The sequence below is a fragment of the Cydia splendana genome, chromosome 23 (assembly GCF_910591565.1).
Source record: "Cydia splendana chromosome 23, ilCydSple1.2, whole genome shotgun sequence".
Classification (NCBI taxonomy): Eukaryota; Metazoa; Arthropoda; class Insecta; order Lepidoptera; family Tortricidae; genus Cydia; species Cydia splendana.
In genome coordinates, this window is record NC_085982.1 from 2,770,755 (window position 1) to 2,796,912 (window position 26,158).

At 36.0% G+C, this 26,158-nt stretch overlaps 1 protein-coding gene across 1 annotated transcript in view; it reads left to right on the forward strand.

Annotated features, from left to right (window-relative positions):
• The window catches only part of LOC134801738 (uncharacterized), a 43,283-nt gene that overhangs the window by 15,639 nt on the left and 1,486 nt on the right, over window positions 1–26,158 (forward strand). The window contains exons 9-19 of the mRNA XM_063774334.1: window positions 1,838–1,882; window positions 8,603–8,632; window positions 10,875–10,961; window positions 11,392–11,424; window positions 13,176–13,196; window positions 13,406–13,429; window positions 13,987–14,010; window positions 14,443–14,466; window positions 19,034–19,066; window positions 19,156–19,176; window positions 19,903–20,068. Of these exons, the coding sequence (XP_063630404.1) occupies window positions 1,838–1,882; window positions 8,603–8,632; window positions 10,875–10,961; window positions 11,392–11,424; window positions 13,176–13,196; window positions 13,406–13,429; window positions 13,987–14,010; window positions 14,443–14,466; window positions 19,034–19,066; window positions 19,156–19,176; window positions 19,903–20,061 (501 nt within the window). The 3' untranslated portion in view covers window positions 20,062–20,068. The remainder of the gene's footprint in view (window positions 1–1,837; window positions 1,883–8,602; window positions 8,633–10,874; window positions 10,962–11,391; window positions 11,425–13,175; window positions 13,197–13,405; window positions 13,430–13,986; window positions 14,011–14,442; window positions 14,467–19,033; window positions 19,067–19,155; window positions 19,177–19,902; window positions 20,069–26,158) is intronic.

Consider the following 26,158-nt stretch of genomic DNA (forward strand, 5'->3'; position numbering starts at 1 on the left):
CCGGATAATTTCATACATTTCGGATCCGGATTGCAAACCCTACACGTATCCTAGGACACACAACGTGACGCTGATTTCCAGTGAGGCCAGGGGGCCGATTTTTAAATTTGGACCACTCGATTTCGTGTATTTCGTTAAATAATATCTCCACTACTAGGCATTTAAGTTCTACTAATAAAATTGAAATCGAGTGGTCAATACCAATAGATTCCAAATTTCGATCCCTCGTATTTAAAAAAATAGCATTTCGCCGTTTTCCACCGATTTTCGAGTGACGAAATCGAGCGATTGAAATTCATAAATCGGCCCCCTGGTAAAAGACTAAAGCTAAAATGATTTGTTTGTCTTCCCCATACATTAGAACACAACTTGACCGAATAAAACTAAAAAGGTGGCAGAACCAAAACATAAGAATTCATCAGTGAACAAAAGGGGACTCCCTCTGGTCGCATAACAACTTTTGTCTTATTTTTTATTGTCATAACACTTTATGTATAAAATTGTAAGTCATAAAAATCTTTAGTCAGAATTATTCCTGAGCATAACTGGGTTTTTGTCATAAATTAGTTATGTCATAATTTTTGTAGTCATTAATTAAATTCGCATAAAATTTTAAGTCATCTGCTTGATATCCATAATTGTTTTTCGTTCGAAGTATTGCAGTGCATAGTATTAATATAGTAATAAAAAATTAAGTCATATATTTAGTGGTCATAAAAGAAACTAATCATAATAGGTAGGTTAGGTTCGTTAGTTACCGTTAGTTGCTTTAGATGCCCGAAGGGCAAACTACGCAGAAACAGGAGCCCCGCGTGAACGGGGCTCCGTCGTAGATTAGGGAAAAGGTTTTTTTCGAGGAGTTGTTGAGAGGCTAAAATTAGTTTCTTAAATTATTTATGTAAACCATTATGGTTGAAAATTATTATGCTACAAAACGTTATACGTAAAAACCTTATAAATATCGATAAATATGCTTTTAGCTGGTATGACATTTGATTCATTATAATCAAAACCTATATGCACAAAAAATTTATGACAACTGCTGAGTATGTCATCAAATATTATGGCTAAAAATGTATGACACAATATAATATGACTTTTCATTTGTATGCGCAATGATGATTATGACATAAGTTGTTATGCGCATCAAAGATATGACCTAAACTTGTATGCAACCCAATATGGACCCATAATATATATAAAATCAAATAGCCTTATACTTTATAATTTACTTATACAGTTTTTTTAGGTTTCTTTGTTCTTACTTTTATTCTTTATAAAAAGCGCTGGTGGCCTAGCGGTAAGAGCGTGCGACTTGCAATCCGGAGGTCGCGGGTTCAAACCCCGGCTCGTACCAATGAGTTTTTCGGAACTTATGTACGAAATATCATTAGAATTTACCAGTCGCTTTTCGGTGAAGGAAAACATCGTGAGGAAACCGGACTAATCCCAATAAGGCCTAGTTTCCCCTTTGGGTTGGAAGGTCAGATGGCAGTCGCTTTCGTAAAAACTAGTGCCTACGTCAAATCATGGGATTAGTTGTCAAGCGGACCCCAGGCTCTCATGAGCCGTGGCGTAATGCCGGGATAACGCGAGGAAGAAGAAGTTCTTACTTTTATTCGGGTCCATAAAACCCGGGGGGGGGGGGTTCGGGTCGGGGGTGAGAACAAAGAAACCTAAAAAAACTGTATAAGTAAATTATAAAGTATAAGGCTATTTGATTTTATATATATTATGTATGTTCTTTGTCGCGCGCGTATGTGTATGTGTGTGTGTGTGTATTTAATGTAGCTAGCTAACCTAAGTATTTTTCGTACAGTAATTTTTTTTTTTGTAGATTTTCATTAATTACAGGCTTAGTTCGATCACAAATAAACTTAATGTAAGTATTTTTCGTTTATTTTATTTTAGGGTGGACAGATACAATTGAAGGGATGTTTACAAAAATAACATAACTGACTACACTGGTTGACACCTGTACGGTTACCATCAGTTTGTCACTGACATAAACGCCGTCGAGAACGTAATTTACTTTCTATACGTCCCGTTTGCACTAATATGCGAGTGCGAGCGAGATGTATAGAAAGTAAATTACGTTCTCGACGGCGTTTATGTCAGTGACAAACTGATGGTAACCGTACTGAAACGATTAACAATATTCTTAAAAAAGTGTCAACCGCTCTAAGCAGTTATGTTGTTTTTGTAAACATCCCCTCAATTTCAAATTACAAGGCTAAGTTCAATAAAAACTTTTGCCAAAAAACGAAAATCGACTTCAAAAAGGACGAAATAAAATATTATCCTTTTTTAAGTATATGCGTTACCAACTGATATGTTTGAAGTCGGTGCCAAGCCAAATTTTGAAGCATACCATGATTTTGGTGCGATTCGATAAGGATGCGGCTATAAAAGTATGTACGTTGGATTGGCGTACACGACGACAATAAACGTACTTTCTGTAGGGGCCTAACAAGTAAGAACACACCTCAGAACATACGATCGAACCAGGGATCGTAACCGGTTTCCAAAAACCATTTGATATCGCTCTTAAACCGTTATCTTTATTTTTCCATTCTATTTTTTTTCCAATAGGTACTTGTATGCAACAAACAATAAAAAGCCTTAAAATAGAAAATACAAACTAATATTAAAAACTAAACCGTTATTATATTTAATTACACAAACGGGTCTACCGCGATATCATTTCATTGTTTTTACCTTTAATTCCGACGTTTCAGCTGAGTTGCACCAGCTGTGGTCCCGTTCGTCCGTTGTGGATGTTTCCGTGACCACAGCTGGTGCAACTCAGCTGAAACGTCGGAATTAAAGGTAAAAACAATGAAATTATATCGCGGTAGACCCGTTTGTGTAATTAAATATGTGTACAAAACGCGAGAGTTTAAAGTGATAAGCCGTTATTAATTTCATTTTATTACGGAATAGTACTTTGTGTTACAAGGGATCAAACTGATATATTTCCGTCAAGGGCGTACATTGAATCCTGAATGAAGCGATGGATTCTACAATAGAATCCCGAACGTAGTGAGGGATTCTAAAATAGAATCCTGAGCGTAATGAGGGATTCAAGTGTTAACGCCCAAGACGAAATAATTTTGATACTGTGTGACACATACTGCTTTTCACATCAACTATGAGGAAAATAAAAAAAATCTTAGTGTTGACAATATTTTGAAACATAATAATTTGTATTATGTTTCAAAATATTGTTCAAGCTAAAAAAAGAATGCAAAAAATAACAAAAACAGTGTCGCGAACAGAATAGTGCCACTTTGATCCCCCCTAGCAGGGAGGAAAAGTGCCACTTTGATCCCTCCTAGCGAGGAAGAAAAAGCCCTTTTCCGAATAGGTGATGTGAAAACGTTTTTGTAAAAGAACAAAATAATTTCGTTCTTTGACATAACGTTACAGGAAAGAACAAAACTATTTCAGTAACCGATATTTTAGAAGAAGAGAATTAAGATAACGTTCTCCAAACCATTATTGACCGAAGCGTAGCGAAGGTCTACGTTTTGACTCGAGCAATTTGCTTTTGTATGTCCGGATGCTCTCCTCTACAGGTCGCAATTCTTAACCGATTCTCATGAAATTTTGTGACCAGATTCTTTGATTAAAGTTTTTTTTTTACCAATCCGGTTTTTGGATTTTTTTTAAATGGTGAAGGCGTGATACCTGGCCCCTATACTAAACAAATAGTCGTATCGATATCATAAGAGTTTTTTTATTTTTGAGACATGTGTGGCGAGTAAAGATGCGCGCGCACTCGCGCATGCCTGTACTGTACCTCGCTCTATGTCATCGTCTCGGGACGTCAATAAGAAATGTCGATCTATTTTGCTTAGCCGTTGAATTTAATATTGAAAATACTGTTGTGCATTATTTGAACGTATGAGTGTTGTGCTCCGAAATATAACATTAGGTGTTCACATCAAAGACTTTCATTTCGTCTGTTACGAAGATCATAATCGGGCACTGCATCTCCACACTGGTGACCCCGATGTGATGCTTCCTGGCTCCAATACTGAAGTGTACTGTGACATCAGTACATCGAAGCCTAGACCCTTCGTTACGCAAGCGATGCGAAAACAAGTTTTCGACAGCCTGCATATGTTGAGTCATCCCGGGGCAAACGCATCAGCGCAACTAGTCGCAACACGCTACGTGTGGCCAGGGATTCGAAAAGATTGTCGTGATTGGGCACGCGCCTGTATTCCTTGCCAACGCGTGAAGATAACGAGGCACGTGACAGCACCTCTAAGCACTTTCGAACTGCCACGCGCAAGATTCGCGCACGTCCATATAGATCTTATAGGACCTCTTCCTCCATCCAATGAGTTCCGCTATTGCCTAACTGCCGTGGACCGATTCTCAAGATGGCCTGAAGCGATACCAATCGTCGACGCAACGGCTGAAACGGTCGCGAAAGCTCTATTGTCTGGATGGATAGCAAGATTTGGATACCCTTTATCAATCGTCACAGATCGCGGACGACAATTCGAATCAAACTTATTTCAACACCTTGCTAAAATATCAGGATTCCATCACAAAAAGACGACAGCATATCACCCAGCCTGTAACGGTCTTGTGGAACGCTTCCACAGGCAACTTAAAGCCGCTATCACCTGCCACTCATCGGAGAACTGGACTGAGTCACTTCCTTTAGTCCTGCTAGGGATCAGGAGTGCTTTTAAAGAAGACCTGCAGACTTCTTCAGCTGAGATCGTTTATGGAGAGAGTCTGAGACTACCTGGCGAATTCTTTCATTCAAGCTCAACCTGTACGACTGACGTAACGGACTATATAGCTCGTCTTCGGTCGCTTACTGAGAAGCTTCAGCCAAAGCCAGCATCGAGACACAGTCACCCATCAATCTTTGTTTTTAAGGACCTAGCCACTGCCAGTCACGTGTTCCTAAGAGAAGACGCTCTGCGCGGTGCTCTGCAACCAGCATACACCGGCCCACACTTGGTGCTGGAAAGAACTGAAAAGGTATTTAAACTGTCCATTAAGGGGAAACCCGTCACGGTGTCGATTGATCGTCTCAAGCCGGCTTATACAGTGGAAGACAGCACCTGTGCTAGAGAACATACTCCCCAAGAGAGTATTAACCCCGAAAGAAGAAAAATCATCACTACACGTTCAGGTCGTATGGTGAGATTTCCTGATTATTCTCGCCCGTAGTGACGGTCTCTGGAGGGGAGCCATGTGGCGAGTAAAGATGCGCGCGCACTCGCGCATGCCTGTACTGTACCTCGCTCTATGTCATCGTCTCGGGACGTCAATAAGAAATGTCGATCTATTTTGCTTAGCCGTTGAATTTAATATTGAAAATACTGTTGTGCATTATTTGAACGTATGAGTGTTGTGCTCCGAAATATAACATTAGGTGTTCACATCAAAGACTTTCATTTCGTCTGTTACGAAGATCATAATCGGGCACTGCATCTCCACACATGTTTACAGAGTAAATAGCAAAACATGCAGAAAAAAAATATCGCTGGTTTAGGCGGTATTTGGATATATAGTTTGTAGTCGAGAATAAGTAGCCGAGTTTCGTCAGCTAAGCTAAGAACTATCATGGCGCATTTTGCAAACGTTTGCTTTTTTGTTTGCACACGGAAGGTCAGCATTCGATCCCCAGTAATTATATGCTGGTATAACTTTTTGTATTTTTTTACACTTAAATTTCGTATTGTTTTTTATTTTAATTTTTTTATTGAATAAATAAAAAATATATATCGAATAAAATATATTCATATTTGATATATACCTATTACTTCATATAATAAATTAAAAATTTCGTATTGTTGATATATCACGCGCGCGCGGGCTAAGCGATCCATTTTTACAAGCTTTTATTTAACTAGCCCTAAAAAATGAGTTTTGCTTAGTCATTTTAATTTTCTATATTTTTCTAAACGGTCGAGTCATACATTTATTAGCCGACTACGGCAACGCAAAAGGATGGTTATGATTTTGACCCGTATGTACGTGGGTATGTATGTATGTATGTTCATTTGTTAACTTCTAAAGTACTCAATATAATTTGACAAACGATGTATCATTCGAATCGTCTTAATCGTCCGCTGGTTAAAGGCTATTGACGTCACAACAATTTGAACACGGCGCCCTCTAGAAGTCATAAAGTCACGAACCAAAAAAATAAAAATATGTAATGATGATATGTTGTATATCATTTGAAAGGGCTTAATTAGTACATTTCAAATATATACATATTGTTAGGTTTTGCACCCGGCTTTGCTTGCTTGCACCCGATAACACATTAATTTATCGGGTAGGTAATTCGAATTACGAATCTACAAGCGCTCTGGATTCTATTCGCGTGTTACCCGACTACGGCGACACAAGAATGTTTTTGCCAAAGAAATTTGTTTGGCCGCTATACAGGGTGTTTTTTAATAGCCTACAATATTTTACAACGTGAATAGTTATAGAAGCCGGGCGCGCTGGAATACAAGATGGCGGCCGTGCAGTATGTCATAAAAGTCGTCATGGGTGTCGTTTTATAGGTTTTAGAGAGTGCAGATTTCGAAAATGGTTACCAGTTTGGAATCCACGATGGCGGCCGTGAAGTATGTCATAAAAGTCGTCATGGGTGTTGTTTTACAGGTTTTAGGGAGTGCGGATTTCGAAAATGATGACCATTTTGGAATCCAAGATGGCGGCCACACACTTCGTATTAGCTAAAGACGTCATAGATATCATTTTATAGGTTTTAGGGAGTGGAGATTTCGAACATGATGACCATGTTGAAATCCAAGATGGCGGCCATGCAGTATGTCGTAGTATGTACGTAGGCACATTAGTGTAAATCCAAAGCGTTTATTTGCCGTCGTATTTCTTAAAGAACATTTCTAACTAATTATCGAATAGTCTATAATAGCACACAAGTGTGGGATTGGGACGGGACTTATATCCCGTTTCTGTCCCTTATATAAAATAATTCAAATAATTCACCTTCATGCCAAATTTCACCTAAAACGCTTCAGTTGTTTAGCCATGAAAATATGATAAAGAGGCAGACATAATTACTTTCACGTTTATAATATCATTAGTACAGTTGTATTGGGAGTTATGCACAGAAACCCCAATACAACTTTACACAAATACCTACAAATTTATTGGGACATGAAGCTCAATATTTTTGACTGGACTGGTATTGTTACTACTTGGCTTGGCACCGACTACAAAAATATCAGTCGGTAACGCATATATAGCCATATAACTATGTACTTAAGAAAGGATAATATTTTATTTCGTCTGTTTTGAAGTTGGTTTTCTTTTTTTCGTAAAAAGTTTTTATTATTCCATTTTTGTTTTAAGACATTATTAAGAGCGTGACACATGAATAAAAAAAATAATCATGTTTAACACTAAATTCGTATACTTTAATAAATAGTCAGGATTTTCCTCGAGTCCGTCTGGGAAATTATTCCTGTCTCTACACTAAATACATTCTCCACCCCGCCACTGACCCAATCCCTCAACCCTCCGATTACTTAACCTCACAACACATAAAACCCTGATCACTGAACCCATCGACCCTGCACCAACCCTTCCCCGACCCCATACTCCCAGAACACTTCACTTAACTCCTAACCCAAACCCCTCGATCCTCAACTCCCAACCCCTCTGTCCCCTCAAAAGTCTCCAAAGCAGGGACGACTACTGACAGGCAGTCGTTGACGATGTAGCACTTATGGTTGATGGAGACACCGCAATGGAAATCGAGGTCAAGGCCAACTCAGCTCTCGAACATGCTCAGGCAGGAATGAGGCGTGAGAAACAAATTGAAATTCGCGCCGCACAAGACCAATGCAATGACCATTACGCGGAAATTGAAGTACGACACCCCAAGCCTGAGTAAGGTGTCAAGGAAATAAAAATGTTAGGTGTTACCATCGACGACAAGCTCACTTTCAACGTCTGCAAAAAGGCAGTGGGTATCAACAAGCAAGCTCTCCAGAGCGGCAAAGGCAAGCTAGGGACTTCACTCCGAGGTTAATTAGGATCATATTCGTAGCGACCTTGGAACCAATACGCCGCAAGCGTATGGGCCCCGGCCGCAAGAATAATAAGCGTCCAGAAGCAGCTGGCAGCGGTGCAACGAGGGATAGCGCAAAAACTGTGCCAATCGGAGAAGCGCGAGAAGAGATAAGGAAGAGCGAGACGAGAAGAGAGCAGCATGTACACACTCGTTCTCGGCCTGTCTCGGGGTCTCTCGACGAGAGTATAGCCCGCAAAAGGTTAAAATAAGATCAAAACCATAAATGGTGAAATCTGAATCGGTCTCTAACTCGTTGTCAGTCATTAACTATATTCTGTCGGTTTCCATTAGGTATTTATAATTTAAGTTACATGGGTACCTATGCGTAAGTCAGACATGTACGATTTGATTACAGACAGACACCAGAATAAAACTATAACATAAAATCTTGTAAAATAACTAATCTTATGCGACGTAAACAATATATCAATATATGGAGGAGACAGTACATAAAAAATATAGATATATATATATATATATATATATATATAACTAATCTTATTGCTTAATCTCCAGACGGCCAAGTTAAACAAAGGGGAAAAAAAGGTATTTATTTAGAGTTATCAATTTACTAGTTGTGTAGCAACTGTTATTCGTATTATCGCTAGCAGGCGTATCTGCTTGATAAAATTTACTTTAGTATTAGTAAGCATCTTATTATTGGTGAAATCTCAATATAACTTGGGAAATCCAATCTCGTTGATATAGAAAATTCTTACAGTAGATGTCGCTATGCGTCTAATATAAGCTTCTGTAGCTCAGTTGATTAAGAGCGATCGGACCGAAGTGTCGAAATGTATTAAATTAAGTTTTTTTTCTCCATTTTAACTCTCCACGGGTTTTCCACTTTAAGCTAGCTTGCTTTTCGAACTTACATTTTTGCTTATTAGCATTATATTAAAAGTATGATAATCAGCATCAGGCTACGCAAACTCTGTTTGATAGCACATCTCTATTTGATAGCACAGATTGTGGAAGTGTTATCATAGACGTCAAACTACTATAAAATTATGTCGTTTAAAATACCTAACACTTGTACACCCGGTGCTATCAAATATGTTGCAGAGTTAGAGTGTAGCCTGACTCTTATTTATTACTTAATTTTCTACTTTTGATATAGTTAAACTTTGCAAAATAATTTTTCGAAAGTAAAACGTCTAAATATACTTATTTTATTCCAGCTGGTACATATTTCACTTTTATTTATTAACAACATGATAAATTACGTCATTTCAAATTAGGGGGGGGGGGGGCTCTGGACATCGGATGACGGTAGCATGAAATAGGAGGAAATGGGGTCATTTGAAGCATGATTTTTGGATGATTACATGACAAAAATCGTCAAAAATCGATGACGTAATTTATGGATAGCCCCCTTGTCAGGAATATCAATTTATTACTTACACTTCCACACTGTCACCGTGTAATAATTATGTATACCTACCTACCTACTTATGCAAAGTAAGCTTGATCCTGGCTTGATCCCACTCTTATGGTGCAAATTACACTAGAAAAAAAAACATTTTAGTTTTTAATAAAATTACAAAATATTATTTATTTTCAAAGTTAAACGAACGCTTATATCTAATAATACAGTAATTTTATACGTTTGGCATTTGCTTCAAATCCGGTAGTTCTGATTTTTTGCAGACTTCTTTATGATGTTGAGCCAATGAATAATCCAAGTTTGAGACCTCGAGCGCCGAACGCAACTTTGTCAAAATACGATTTGGGCGATTATAAGGTTAAATTAAGGCTAAATTAGATTAAAAGGCTAGTTTTTGATAGTACCTTCTCAAAGAGATTTTAAAGTAGACTAAATTTTCCCCTTCGGCCGCGTACGCAACCGGAGCTTCGTAACCAGTTGCGATCGAAGACTTTTTCGGTCTTGTACGAAACCAGTTGCGATCAAAAACTATTTTCTTCTCATACGTAACCAGTTACGATCGAACATTTTTTGTTTTTGTACGAAACCTCTTAGTTGTTCATAAAACCAGCAAAGACTTTCTTATTATACATTTTAATGTACTAATTAATAATGCACACGTTTACAGGTAATTAAGTGTATTAATGTCCTATAGGTACTTTATAATGGCACTTTCTATTAGGTGCAGAATTCACTTAGAAGGACACTATCACTTTTTATATTTCAAAAATATGGACCTAAATGTCGCAAGTAGGTACCTGTACCTACATATTATGATTTTTTGTAATTTATTGTAATATGAATATATTTATAATTTAACCTTTTTTCTGTAGTTAAATAATCTGCTCCTCGAGGTATGTATAAAAATAATACTACATTAGAAGAGTTATTGTTTGTAGTAGAGAAGAAAAGTCTCAGAAAAAAATGCAATACAGTGCAACATAAGTTTTATGGACACGAATACAACATGCCAACTAATAGTAGCTAGATCGGTACTCTTGTCCTACATTACATAATAGTAAACTAACTGCAAGTTTCCCGCGTTAGTTAGTTAATCGCGCGCGTAACAAGCTACTGCAGTCGTTATCCGAATTATCACCTTTAAATGAATAGAAAATGAAAAAGGTTTAATGAGGCAAAAAACATTACATCAATACAAATTGACAGTAGTCCCCAAACTAGGCCGAGCCTGTAACTTGGGGACCATAGAGAATTCCTAAGTATTTAAATTTAATGTAAAAAAACAGTAAAAGATTTATTTTCCATCCTAAAACCAAATGTCTGGTGTTTGAGGGACCTAGAATCACCTGCCTTTTTATTTGTAACTATCTAATTCTTACAATTAGAAACATTGCAAAAAAGCGTATTTTACGTCAAACATTTCAGGGAATTACAAATGAGGCACTGAAGGCGACGGGCGATTTCCAAGCGAAGTTGATGAAAATATTGGTAAGTTATAATGTATATATAAGTACAGCGAGTTGCAAAATATAATGATCACATTATGAATGAATTCATTCATAAAGTGGCCATGATTTTTTGCAGCTGGTTGCACAGGTTTTTGAGACCTGGAAATTAGAGCCACAGAGAGAGCGAGCTGTGTCACCTGTGTGCACAATTTCTAAAATTGAACAACTTCAAAATCTAGTGAAAATAGCTAATAAGTAAGACATAAATACATACATTTTGGCGGAATAAATACAATTCACGTTTTTAGAATTTTAGAGTGACACAAACACGTATTGTATACTTATTTGTATGTAAAACTTCTACTCGGTACTCTAATTCGCTTCATTTTAAATCTTTGCATTACAATTTCTAGCAACAAAAACCTTGATGTTTGACTATTTTATATATTGCTTTATACTTCTTTTTTCAGGATAAAGAAAATGCTCCTATGCCAGCAAAAATGGTACGCTTATATTATTATTCTTTTGAAAATAATATACTAAAAGGTAATTAATTACTAGTGGATATAACTAGTAGTGCGCTCTAATATCATCCAGGAACAGTTCAAATATGAATTTCTATTAAAAGTTAGTTCAATTGAGAGATATTCCTCCTCTTTCTTCTTTTAATATAGGTACCTACTAAGATAATGAGGTGCTAAAGTTGGTCAAGCAGATCTTGTTAGTAGAAAAAGGCGGCAAATTTGTAAAATATAGGCGCGAAAGGATATCGTCTCATAGAAAATTCGAATTTCGCGCCTTTTTCTACTGACAAGATTTGCTTGACCATCTATATATGTACACAATATAATATATATTATTCATGAAAACTTTGTCTTCATTATAAAATAATCTATAGTGTGATTGAGAAAATGATACATAGTAAAACAGCACATTCGACTCGGTGCTGTCAAGTCAACCACCATAGATTACAAATGTTGTTTCAACCAATGGCCCCGGCCCCGTTTGTTCAGGTTCTTCTCTCACCCTTTCTGACCGTAAGCGTGAGCGAGATGGCACATACCTACTATCCGCTGTCCTGGGCACGTACATGCCCAGGACAACATATATGTAGCATGTTTTTGAATTTTAATTTTATGTTAATAAAACAAAAGTAATCGATGAGTTCGATCAAAAATAAAATTGGGCATTTTTAGATGATTTTTAGAAGAAATTTTAAATTTTTGCTTTTGCTACAAATTTTTAATATAAGGTGCGTTTGTTACCTATGTTTGTTTTTTTTGGGAGCGAAGGTACCTTTTATGTACCTATTCATTATTTATATTAATAATAACATATGTAAATGTTTACGTTATTTTATTGAATGACATTGACCTGAGTGACAAGACAATTAACTATTTCTTCTATGGCCATAGAGGTCTCATAGATAACACAAAATAGGTATAATAGTACCTAAATATTTCGATTCGATGAAGGTATCCGAGAAAATCCTTAAGATTGCTAAAAAATTTTGGCAATCGTATTATGATCTAAAAAAGCGCTCCGATTATTCAAAAGCTGCTTGCTGAACCTACTGCACCTTAAACGCTCGGAGCGTGCGTTTCATAGCCGATGTGTTAAGGTTAAACAACCTTATATATATTTCACGCTTTTATCAAAACGTAGTGCTAACGAATATATTTGTTTACAGCTGGTTTGTAACTACTGATTAAAAATTTATTCAATCTACTCTATTCTATTTTTATTTGTTTCTTTAGTCTGAAAAATCTTCTTAATCATATTAATGTATTCTAAAAAAACTGCTGTAGCTGACTGGTAGTAGGTACAGAGTCAGATCGAAGGGAAAGGATCCAGAGGACGATATTATTATCCTACGCGATGGTCCCCTTAAAAACTCCTTAAAAATAGCGACGAAGTCATCCGTAGTCGAGTTCACACGACGCAACGCTATCGATCAATGTCAGCAATGGAGAGACATCGCAAGGGAAAGTTTGAAGTCCAACAACAAAACAGGAAATAAAGACCAGCCATGTGCGTCATCAAAACAGCCACGACCTACAAGAGTAGACGACTTCTGAAGAAGAAGAACAAAAACAGAAACGAATTTTGAGAATTAAAGATAAAATATTCAAACGTATAAAATTTCTAAGTAGGAATACTAGGAATGTATCTACACAAAATTTCAAAGGTACCAACTTTAACGTAAACACATGTTTAAAATAGATTCTAATTCGTTTATTTTTGTCATCAATAGGTTACGCAACTTGTATCACAGGTATAACATTCATATTTTTGGAACACATTATTTTAGTTGTTCTTTATTTTAGACCTGTACAGCACAAAATTGACAAAATAAAAATACAATACACATATTGCGGACTCAATGTCTAATTTTGTGTTTTTTTCCTATGCTTCCTATTATATTTTTTTCTAAAATAAATCTATGAACCTAAAGATAAAACAAATTTATTTTACACATTTCAGAAATTAAGCGAGGCAATCAAGGCGGTAGTGTATTTGAGATATATTTTTCATTATATAAAATAATTACGAAAGTGGGTCAAAATGGTTACCGTATGAGGGCAGGCCGAAAAGGAGATGGCGGGACGACTTGAACGCATTTTATCCGGATTGGCGGGAAGCTACAAACAGCAGGGTTGAGGACACGAAGGGAAGCCTTTGCCCAGCCGTTGGACACTGAATTAGCCTAACACTAACAAATTTCCATTATTTCAGTTGGAAAGCCCAAAAGTGAAGAATTATTTTAGTCTAGTTTACAATAAATTTGGTTTCTGATTATAATCAAGAGCAATCGATATAGATACGAAAGGATAGATCACTTTATTCTATTGCTATTGAGTGTCTTATACTTTCTTGAAATGATTTAGTTTTCCTTCAAATAAATTTAATACAGGAATGACAAGCAAGCAAGAAAATTTCAATCATACCAAGGTCGTAGGTGTATGGTATGGTGGATGTTTGAAATTGTCTTTCCAAATGCACGATAGTCCTTCTACATATAATGTTGTTTACTCCTAACCTGCATAAATGGTTGTCCTTTACAGAAAATCAGAAAAAGAGTAAATGAGGTAACACCACAAATAATTATCGATGGTACATGCAAAGGTGGTTCACGTTTGTGTGGGAATAAATTTCTCAAACTGTAGCCAGAAGACACGCCACCCCCTTATTTTGTTACACTTATTATGTTGATAATAAACACCAAGTTATCTAATTTTACCTCTACTAGTGTGTTATCGCGAACAGCACATTTTTCTCTCCTGTGGGCTATAGTTAACAGCTTGTGGACGTGTAAGCAATGATTTTATCATAGTTCTCTAAATAAAAGGAGGACCTTTTCACGTGGATAAGGGTTAAATAAGAAAATTAACCTTTATAGCCCTTAACTCTTGTGTATGTCTACAGGAAAGACATAACACAGTGATCTGTTTGACCCAGTTATGTAATTTTACTTATTATATTTTTTACTCCTAACCCGCATAAATGGTTGTCCTTTACAGGAAATCAGAAAAAGAATAACTGAGGTAACACCACAAATAATTATCGATGGTACATGTAAAGGTGGTTCACGTTTGTATGGGAATAAATTTCTCAAACTGTAGCCAGAAGACACGCCACCCCCTTATTTTGTTACACTTATTATGTTGACAATAAAAACCAAGTTATCTAATTTTACCTCTACTACAAAAGGGTACTTTAAGACTTAGAAAAAAAAATAATTTTGTATCAAACTCAGATTTTCATTTTAGTCATTATTTTTACACTGTTTGAACATGTGATTTATAAGTTATGAAATCGAAACATTTTTATTTCTATTTTTTATAAGAGAAAGTGTCTAGAGAAAATTGACTGAGTTGTATGACGCATATTCACATACATTTTTAAGGACTGTCACTAAGCTGACGTATAAAATTTGTATGGATTTTATTTTATTTTTAATCAATATTCCTTTTGAAAAAAATAGTAGCTAAGTACACTTTTTCTATAACCTTACATACACATGCTATAGTCCCTGGTGTTCACTTAATTATACGGCAAATGATGATGATGGAATTTCCTTTTGCAGAGTTGCTCCTTTTGACTCACAGATTGATTTGGGAAGGGGAGCCAATCCAATTTTTGATGCAAAATTTTGACCTAAGGCAGGGTGCCCCCAAAATTTGTAAAAAAATAAAGTTTTGCTATGTGGTCAAGTTTGGTATCATTTTCGTGTAACTCAAGGATGCTTAATTTGTTTCTGATAGTTAATTTATACGGTTTCATATAAATAATTTAATAAAATGAAAAATAAAAAATTTGCTATTTAATTTTTTTTCGAATAAAAGCCTATATTTTTCCTTTTTGTAAAATGCACAAAAAAAAATTCATGAAAAAGCCCTACTATTCTTCGTTATAAAAAGTATACATATGGCATATTTAATATACATTAATGTGAACAAAAAAAATGAAATGTAGATTTACTTTCGACCTCATATTGAACAAGATACAACGATGTGAGCTACAGCTAAGTGATTCACGGCGTTTAATGATGATGAGATCCCTTTTTATTATACATAGTGAGTCCTTAGAATCCTTAGATCATTTTAGGAAGGAGAGCCACCTTGATTTTTGGTACGGTTGGAATGAAGGGTGGGGTAGATTTGTCCCATACAATCATAAATTTATGCGAGCACCTGTTTAGGTTTCTGCATTAAAGTTTGGTAACATTTTCGAGTAAATCAAAAGAAAGTAATCATGTAGATAATTAAATCTTCAAAATACAAATTAATATTGTAAATATTGACTAATATTTAAATAATTTTCCTCCGTATAGCTACGTCCCTTAAATCGGATTACGTTGTGCACCGAGGATAAGCAATGTTAAAGAGTGTTTACAAATATATAGGTAGTAAAATCTTTAAAATACGAAATAATGTAATTATTAGTCCATTTTCCTTTTTTTTTTCTTTTAATTTCCTCGATAATGACACCAAACTTAATGCAGAAACCTAAACAGATGCTTTCATAAATTTATGATTGTATGGGACAGATCATCCCCACCCTTTCATTCACACCGCACCAAAAATCAAAGGGGCTCCCGTTCCTAAAATGTTCTAAGGGATCTCATCAAACGCAGTAATTCTCATAGCTGTAACTCATAGTATCTTTGTATACTATTCAGTGAGCTAGTGGTCGAAAGTAGGTCTGCATTTCATTTTTTTCTCGCTACATTTTTAGAATTAGCCATGTGTATAGTTTTTATAACGAGAAATAGTAGAGCTTTTGTATGATTTTTTTATTTTTTATGTATATATAAAAATAAGAAAAATTTAGGCATTTATTCTAAAAAATTAAATAAAATGGCAAACTTTTAGTTTTCATATTTTTATATTATTTATATAAAACCGTATAAATTAAATATCAGAAATGAATTTAGCATCCATGATTTACTCGAAAATTATACCAAACTTGAGCACAGAGAAAAACTTATTTTTTTACATATTTCGGGGGGCACCCGGACCCTTAGGTCAAAATTTTGCATCTAAAATTCGATTGGCTCCCCTTCCTAAATCAATCTGTGAGTCAAAAGGAGCAACTCTGCAAAAGGAAATTCTATCAACATCAAGTGCCGTAAATCGCACTTTTTTGTCGTGAGCGCCACGGACTACTATGCATTCACAGTACCTATTCACACATGCGCGCGCACGCGTTTATAAGACGAAGTCACGCTGCCGCTTTTACATACAAGCGTATTTGTTGTCCTCTGTACTCTGGTTATTACTAGTAATAAGCATTATAGAAAATATTTTTACGTAGTGTGATTCATAATATTAGCAACAGCTATGCCCTTATATTTGTTTTTAGGGTAGAGTAGTCCCTACACTACCTACAAATCCTTATAGTTCTGCCAAGTCCGTCTGTCCGTCCGTGGCTTTGCTCCGTGATTGTTAGTACTAATTTGGCATGGATACATTAACCATGCATGGCGAACGAGTCGAATAAGGGTCTACAAAAACTATTTTGACGTGATAACGTCTTATAAATGGATGAACACCGGTAGTATGCACGAAAGAGTGTCACGTTGTGGACAGATCTCCATGGTAACGTTGTGGACAGATCTCCATGGTAACATTACGGCCAAAGTACAACCATATTTCTGTTGATAAAGTTATAATATTTTCGGAAATAATCGCTCCGAAAGTAACAAAATATGTGTCCCCTCTAACTTTTGAACCATGATGGGTCCAAAAATATGAAAACAATCGTGAAACAAAAGCTTTCAATTAATACTAGGGACCATGATCGGTCTAGCCGTATTTGAGTTATTTCAAAAAATCTTCTATTCTTAGTAAAAAGACGTACAAAGCGCTGCCAAGGTACTGAAGGTACTCCCTTAGTCCCTTGCTTCTAATGTACATGATACTTACTAATTGCCCCCGTTTGGCTTGTTCTGAGCATGGCCCGACATACTCTTGGCCGATTTTATTTCTTAAGTTTTTAACTACATAACAATTAGAAGCTTTTAAAAATGGGTATGGAATTTGTTTTTCTCGAAGCAATCCCCGTTAAATAGGTATAGGCCAATCAAATTAGATTTTTTCCAGGAATTTATTCCCAACAAGCTGGACTCGTCTTAATACTCGTACCTTCATTTGGTTCTAAATTAATGTAATCCGAGTTTGCTCCATTCCAGGAGTTGTGGAAAAATTTTTGCTCTTTTTCAGTTTTTTTGCTTGTAGTTTTAAAAGGCACGTATTTAACCAGTCAACTAATTAATCGAATTTGGCTAGTTCAAAATAATAGAAATGGGTACTAAAATTAATAGTTTGGCAACTAAAATGGAGCCTTAAAATATATCAATATGAGTTGTATTTTAATGCCGTTACTGTTTAGGCAGGTACCAAATATTTATTTGGCAACTGAATTATTATATTGGAAACTATTTATGAAGCACATTAAAAAAAACGGCTATCTATTAATTTAAAAATGAAGTTCTTTTAAAATATTTTGTTTGGTCACTACACGATCAACCTAACACGCTCCTCCTCGCTTCGCTCGTCGTCGCACCTATCTTTTGTCTCTGGCAGAACACAGTGGTAACTATTGAAATTAGTAATTAAAAATGTAAAGACCTAATGGTATAATGGCCATTAGGTGTTTCATGATTAGGAATTTCGACTATAAGTACTTATAGTAACTATAGTAGGGTATTATACGTAAATAAATTTGTGGTATTTTGTGGATTAGGAAATTTGTCAATTTAAAGTACTAACGTTTAAATTTAAATTATTAAAAAATGGAGTATTCAAAGCTTATGTATATAGGTATCTTAGGTATTCTGTTTATGTACAAAATATATAAACAACCAAATTTTATGATCGCTTTACAATATTAGTTGCCAACTTATTATTTTAGACGCCAACTTATCAATTCAAGTTCCCTATAATTTTTTTTGGTGGCTTGATTTTGCTGCCAGTTTTTTAATAATATGATGCTTAAATTTGAGGCTAATATAAATTTATTGCTGCTAAAATATTAATGCACAGCCAAATTCTATTATTATATATGCCCAGTGAAAGTTCCTGTTTAATATTTTAGTTGCCCGGTTAATAATAAGCCGTTTTAAAACGGTACGACTGACGGAAAATTTGCTCTAATCATGATAAAAATTGACATCAGAGGATACGCATGATACCTTTACATGATTTCGTAGTCAAAGATAGTAAAAAATGGCCGCCACTTTGAATTTCTTTTATTTTTTAAATATAATCTGATTTTTTTTTCACTCTAATCCACCACAACCTAGTAGTGACATTGCAATTGATGGTAGGTTCCTTCCATATCGAGTGGTTTTGTCACTTCAAGGTAAAATGTATCTCCTAAGGCTCCCAAAATTTATCCACACATGGAGCAAAGTCTGATTATACGCATTTAGAACCAAGTGAAGGTATTAAAATGATTTCCAGCTAGCTGAATATTAATTACTCAAAACGATTTTTTTAAATCTAATTTGACTCCTAGTATACATGCAAAAGAAAATGCATAACATTATAAAAATAATAACGCTTATACTGTACTAATGTATAACTATTTCTTATCACTTAATATTAGGGTGTCAGCGGTGACGACGAAGGGGTGGATCAGGTACCTATCAATGCCTATTAATATTAGCACGAGAGGTTAAACAACAACTTTGGCCCCTTGTAAAACAAATAAATATTTTCATATTTTAGTTAGACGCAGACAGTAATCAGGTATTTGTCTTTATTTATTTATTTTTACCTCGTTAATTATAAAAAAATATATAATATTCATTTATAATCAGCTATTGTGTTTTCTCAAGCAGTTATTGGTTAAAATAAAAGTGAAAACTTTACAGATATACTCGTCGTATTATTATCATGTTAGGAATTTTATAGAAACCGCAATAAGTATATCATAGACATTAATTCTTATAATAGAATAATAAAACTAAATTTAAACCTAGAAATAAAATAAAAACACCAGCCATAAGATGTACCTACCTACCGTAATATTGAATTTAGTTAAAATATTCTTTATTCTTTCATAATTGCGTACATGTATTCATACGTAGGTTAGTATTATGTAGTTATTTGAACTCTGTTTTTATATGCACTTTTTGTTGCCTAATTTTTATTGACCGACAGTCAAATAACTTTATTTTCAAATGCCCAAATTTTTATCCCAGCTAATACATACTTACTAGTTTGGCCCAATGACTCAAAATGAATCTTGGCCTCCAACACAAAAGAACGCCATTCTACCCGGTCCTGCGCAGATTCACGCCAGCTTTCACTGACGCCGAGCTCCCGGAGATCTGCCTCCACTCTATCCGCCCACCGATACTTACGATGACCTTCAGGACCCAATCGGTCGACCCAATTATGCCCTCTTTACAGTACGATCTTCACCCATTCTTTCGAGCTAATAACTAATAAATAACTCTTTATTTCTCAAAGGGTGTTGATGGTGACAAGACAACATTAAACGGCGATGCTGGTTCAGGAGCAAAGACAAAGGGGAAAGGATATGGAAATGGAAAGAGGTCCAAAAAGGTGCTGTGCATCTACGCCCCCGAGAATCTACGGTACTGCGTTAGCCAGTTAAAGGAGCTATGAGTGTTGAGTAAGTAAATATTCTCTATGGCACCAAAAATAAGCTAATACTACCAATGTTTTTCAGGTTCAATTTGCAAGCTAAATTAGAAATAGAAATAGTTTATTCGTAGCAAAAGGAAATACAGAAATAACAGATAAAAAGAGGAACAAAAATAAAACTTACAACTTAACATTACAACACATATCATTACATAACATAACTGTTGTGTAATTTCCGTTCATCACTGGCCATGGACGAGTGATGCACGGAAAGTACACAACATTTAATTTTTTTTATACCACATCGGTGGCAAACAAGCTTACGGCCCGCCTGATGGTAAGCAGTCACCGTAGCCCATGGACGCCTGCAACTCCAGAGGTGTTACAAGCGCGTTGCCGACCTTTTAAAAACCTGTACACTCCTTTTTTGAAGAACCCCATACTGTAGACCCTCGGGAAAACCTCGGAAGGGAGCTCATTCCACAGCCGGAGCGTCCGCGGGAGGAAATTCCTCTCAAATCGCACAGTACGCGACCATTTAGGTTCTAGGGTGTGAGGATGAACACCCTGCCGACGGCGAGCGGTGCGGTGATAGAAAGCGGCCGTTGGCATCACGCTGAAATTAGTTTTCTTCTATTTTAATAAAATACCTTCTAAAGAAGTTTCAGGTTCCCAGCTTAAAATAAAATTTTAATCCCATACAAACTTTGAACTCCGTTTTAACCCCTTAAAATCGGTTCTTATTTCTTGTACACATTACAAATGTAACCTGGTGTGCAAATGTCAACTTTCTAGCATTTGTAGTTTCGGCTCTGCATTGATGAGTCAGTCAGTCAGTCAGTCAGGGCACGTGAATTTAACGCTGCATTTTAGGGTTCCGTACCCGAAGGGTGAAAACGGGATCCTATTACTAAGACCCCGTCTGTCTGTTCGTCTGTCTGTCTGTCTGTCTGTCTGTCACCAGGCTGTACCTCATGAACCGTGATAGCTAGATTAGCTAGACTAAATTTTCATAGATGATGTATTTCTTTTGCCGCTATAACAACAAATAGAATAAAATAAATATTTAAGCGGGGTCCCATACAACAAACGTGATTTATTGCCACTTTTTGCGTAATGGTACGGAACCCTTCTTGCGCGAGTGCGACTCGCACTTGGCTGGTTTTTTTTAAATCCTGTTGGCACGTCAGACTGTGGGCAAACTCGGCTCAGCATTGCTTCGAGAAGTTATTAAGGTTGGCAGCACTTGACGTCCTTTTGCATGCATGACCACAGATAAGATAATGACTTGAATTTTGACAACCCTAAATGGCCGAAAGGGATAGTGCTATACATTAGAAAGGGATAGCATGATTCGGCCCTGAATCGCTGTCAAACGGATTGTAGAAAGTATCCTTTTCGGTATGATAGTACTATTATTTATTCTGTGCCTCAGAGTTTGAATTTGTTGATTGTCAATTGTCATTTTGTTTATGGATGCGTTCAAAACTGTTTAACCTATTGAACATATTGTTGGCTTTAACAGACGACCGCACTGGACTGCGAACTTAGTGCGTTCCGGCGCACTTTAGATCGTGTGTCAGAGGGCATACCGCGATCAAGGTAGTTCGCAAATTTTACTCCTATTCGCACGTTCGGTAGGCCCGCCTTACGTTCGTGAATACCATACCGCCGGGCGCGGTTCGGTGCGGTAGTCTGTTACGGCTATATGACAGATAGGGCAGTTTTAGTCTGTTTCTGAACGCACCCATAAAGTTCGACAACCAACAATAACAATCTTTTGTGACAGTGACACTATTTTGTTATTATTGTTTGCAATCTTAAAATCTAAATACGCTATAATTGTTTGTTTTGACTATCTTTCTCTGAATTTTTTATTATTTTCTCACCGTTTAAACCTTCCCTGGACTTCTACAAATAATTCAATACCAAAATTAACCAAATCGGTCCAGCCGTTTTTGAGTTTTAACCAGACTAGTTTCAGTTTCAGTTTATTTATTCAAGAACAATTTACATCGTGTTTGAATATTCAATATACATATATACAATTATGATTAACCTAGTGAACAAAACAAAAAACCGGGCAAGTCGGACTCGCGCACGAAGGGTTCCGTACCATAATGCAAAAAAAAACGAAAAAAAAAACGCAAAAAGAAAACGGTCACCCATCCAAGTACTGACCTCGCCCGACGTTGCTTAACTTTGGTCAAAAATCACGTTTGCTGTATGGGAGCCCCACTTAAATCTTTATTTTATTCTATTTTTAGTATTTGTTGTTATAGCGGCAACAGAAATACATCATCTGTGAAAATTTCAACTGTCTAGCTATCACGGTTCGTGAGATACAGCCTGGTGACAGACGGACGGACGGACGGACAGACGGACGGACGGACGGACAGCGAAGTCTTAGTAATAGGGTCCCGTTTTACCCTTTGGGTACGGAACCCTAAAAACTAACGAACAGCATTACATTTTTATATACCGGCCTGTTACCTGCGCTTATTACCGAAATGCACTTAAAGATTATATTATGCAAAGTATATTTATCCCTGTTTTGCTCGTTGTAAATGCCTACAATAATTATTGCTTGCCTTGTTATACTCGTGGAAATAGTTCTATGATTAAATGGATTATGAATAATGTTCAAATTATATTATTACACTGCTTCACATTCTTCTCATTGCTATGTGCCTCTAATGAATACGATAGCAAAATTAAAATGAATGCAATTGAATCGTGTTCTGAGTGTTGTCTGGTAAGTTGTTATTACTGTGTTAATTGGATGTTGGATGTTACGTAATGGATAGATATTTTAACAAAACCCTTTCCATTTACTATCAAAATGTTAGAGGACTTCGTACTAAAACAATAGATTTTTACCGCAATAATTTATTGGCTTCATATGATGTTATTTTTCTAACGGAAACGTGGCTTGTGGACGGCATTTCGGACTCGGAGCTCTTTGATAATAGGTATGTTGTTTGGCGGCGTGACCGGGACCTGTCGCTGACGGGACAAAGTCGGGGTGGTGGTGTCATTATTGCCACGCGGAAGGAGTTGGCTGTTATACCGCAACCAATATACCATTCTTCGGCGGAGGACTTATGGCTCACTTTGTTATTGAAATCAAATGCAGAGCGTGATACGGTAAAATTGCATTTATGCGTTTTGTATCTTTGTAAACAAGGGCAAGGGTATTCGTTTTCTGACCAACTTTCTAACTTCCTTAGTAATTTAGGTGAGGTTATGACTAGTAACCCCGACGATAAATTCCTTATCATTGGCGATTTTAATCTGAGCAACATTGTATGGACGCCTGGTAATCAGTGTTTATTGCCATCTAATTATTCTACTACCGACGAGTATAATCTTGTTGATGAGTTAAATACTTTTGATTTATGTCAATATAATGGGGTTTTTAACGCGTTTGGGAAATTATTGGATCTTGTACTTTGTAATGATGTAGTGACTGTGTGTGATTGCCAAACCCCACTTGTACCTATAGATCCGTATCATAAGGCGTTAAATATATCTGTAACATTTGCTTCCTTTGCTTCTCTTAAACAAGCACCCGTCATGAAATATTTTTATAATAAAGCTAATTATGAACAAATTAATTTAGATATTTTAGATATAGACTGGGACTTTGAATTTTCTAGCCGCACACTCGATCAGTGTGTTGATTTCTTTTATTTAAAATTTAAAAACTTGAGAGATAAGTATGTCCCTCATAAGTTAATTACCGGAAGTTCATACCCAGTATGGTACTCATCATCGCTCAAGAAGGCTATTAAAGAAAAACACAAATATCGTCGCAGACACAAACTATATGGTAATAAGTGCGATTTACTTGCTTTTGAGTGTCAGAGGGACAGAGTTAAACGCATGGAAAGGCAATGCTTCATAGATTACACTGTAATGGTTGAAAATAATATTAGTAAAAATCCTAAACAATTCTGGTCTTTTATAAAATCTCGATCTAAATCTTTTGGCATTCCTAGTAGTGTACGTTATGGTGATATTGCTGTGAGCTCAGGAGTAGACATTTGCAATGCGTTTTCTGATTACTTCAAAACCAGTTTTTTGGATCCTGGATCGCATAACTCGTCGAGTAGTGTTATTTTTCATGAATGTGCTGATTCTATTAGTGATATAGCTAGTATTTCGGTTGATAATGATTTGGTCACTAAACTCTTGCTGAGCCTCGATCCAAGTAAGTCAGCGGGTCCCGATCAAGTGCCAGCCTTATATTATATTAACTGTGCTAAAACTTTAACCAAACCTGTTTCGTTGTTGTTCCGCCGTTCGTTTGCTGAATGTACCGTTCCCGCGATCTGGAAATCGGCTTTTATTACTCCTGTTTTAAAGAAAGGTCCTAAAACGGATGTGATGAATTATAGGCCCATTTCCAAATTGTGTATTTTGGCTAAATTATTAGAAAAAATAGTCCACATGCAGGTTTCATCTATACTTAATAGTTCCATAGATAACACTCAACACGGTTTTGTTCAACGTAGGTCAACTGTATCTAATCTTGCTTTACTTAATGACTTTGTCTCAGAGGCAATGGACAATGGCCATCAAGTGGATGTAATCTATACTGATTATAGTAAAGCTTTTGATCGAATTGATCATGATGTTCTAATATCTAAGCTTTACTTAATCGGTATAAGGGGTGATCTTTTAAGATGGTTCAAATCATATATAAAAAATCGATGCCAGTCTGTAGTGATCAATAATTATATGTCAAGCTGGGTATCTATACCAAGCGGAGTGCCCCAAGGCTCTTTATTAGGTCCACTTCTATTTAATATATTTGTAAATGATATTAGCACCTGTTTCCAGTTTTCTAAATTACTAAGTTTTGCTGATGATATGAAAATTTTTGCTAAAATTGATACGCAAGCTGATGCAAATGCATTGCAGTCTGATCTAAACCGGCTAGATAGCTATTGTATGGAAAATAAGCTAGATTTAAACCCCTCCAAATGTTTCACTGTAACTTTTTCTCGTAAACGACATATAATTCCTGCTTCATACTTATTAAAAGGTAACATACTACAGCAAGTAGAGACCATGAGGGATTTAGGTGTTATTCATGACTCCAAGCTTATTTTCAATGACCATATTGATAGTATAGTGTCTAAAGCAGCTAAGTCTCTTGGGTTTATAATGCGTAGTTCAGCTTGTTTTACTCGTCCTAAGACCCTTAAAATCCTTTATTGTGCTTATGTGAGGAGCAAGCTCGAATATGCATCTCAGATTTGGAATCCTCAATATCAAATATATGTTGATAGGATTGAGCGATTACAAACTAAGTTCATAAAATTTCTCTGCTTTAAAATGCATGTAAATTATAGTTCTGCCAATTATTTTAGGCTATGTAAGAAACATCACTTAATCCCACTTGTTAAACGCCGTGAAATTGCTGACATTTTGTATTTAATAAATATTATTAAAGGCCATGTCGATTGTCCTAGTTTACTCAGTAAAATTTCTTTCACTGTTCCCTTAAGAAGGTTAAGGCACTTTCGTCCCATTAGTATTAACCAGGCTTCCACTAAATATAGAAAAAACAGTTTCTTGTGCAGGGCAGGCATGAGTTTAAATAAAGTTTTACTGAATTTAGACTTCGATGTATTTAGTGATAGCATATCGGTAATAAGAAATAAATTAATTGCATTTTTTATGGGTGATACTTCTAGCGCGGGTTCGGGCTTGGCTTACTGAAGTTATACGAGTACTACATGAGTACACTTGTATTTATATATATATATATTTGTATTTTCTGTATTTCGGTTTTTTCGTGAAGTTTTGTGCAGTCGGCGGTGGAAGTGCATGGCCACTTTATGAATGTTTTCCATTTCTAATGTGCCTATGCAGTTTTGCAGCTTGTTGTACACAGGAACCTTGGCTTGTGCTGTTGCTTGACTTGTGTGTGTAACTGATTTGTGATTATATTTGTTCTTTATTTACCTACTTAATTTTTATAAGTGAGAACCTGTAATTGGCTCTGTGAATCTATTTTAGTTTTTAGAAATGTTTATAGCTGTTGGTTTTCCATGTATGTAATAAAAATAAAATAATAAAATAAAAATATTTTTCAATATTTTCTCAC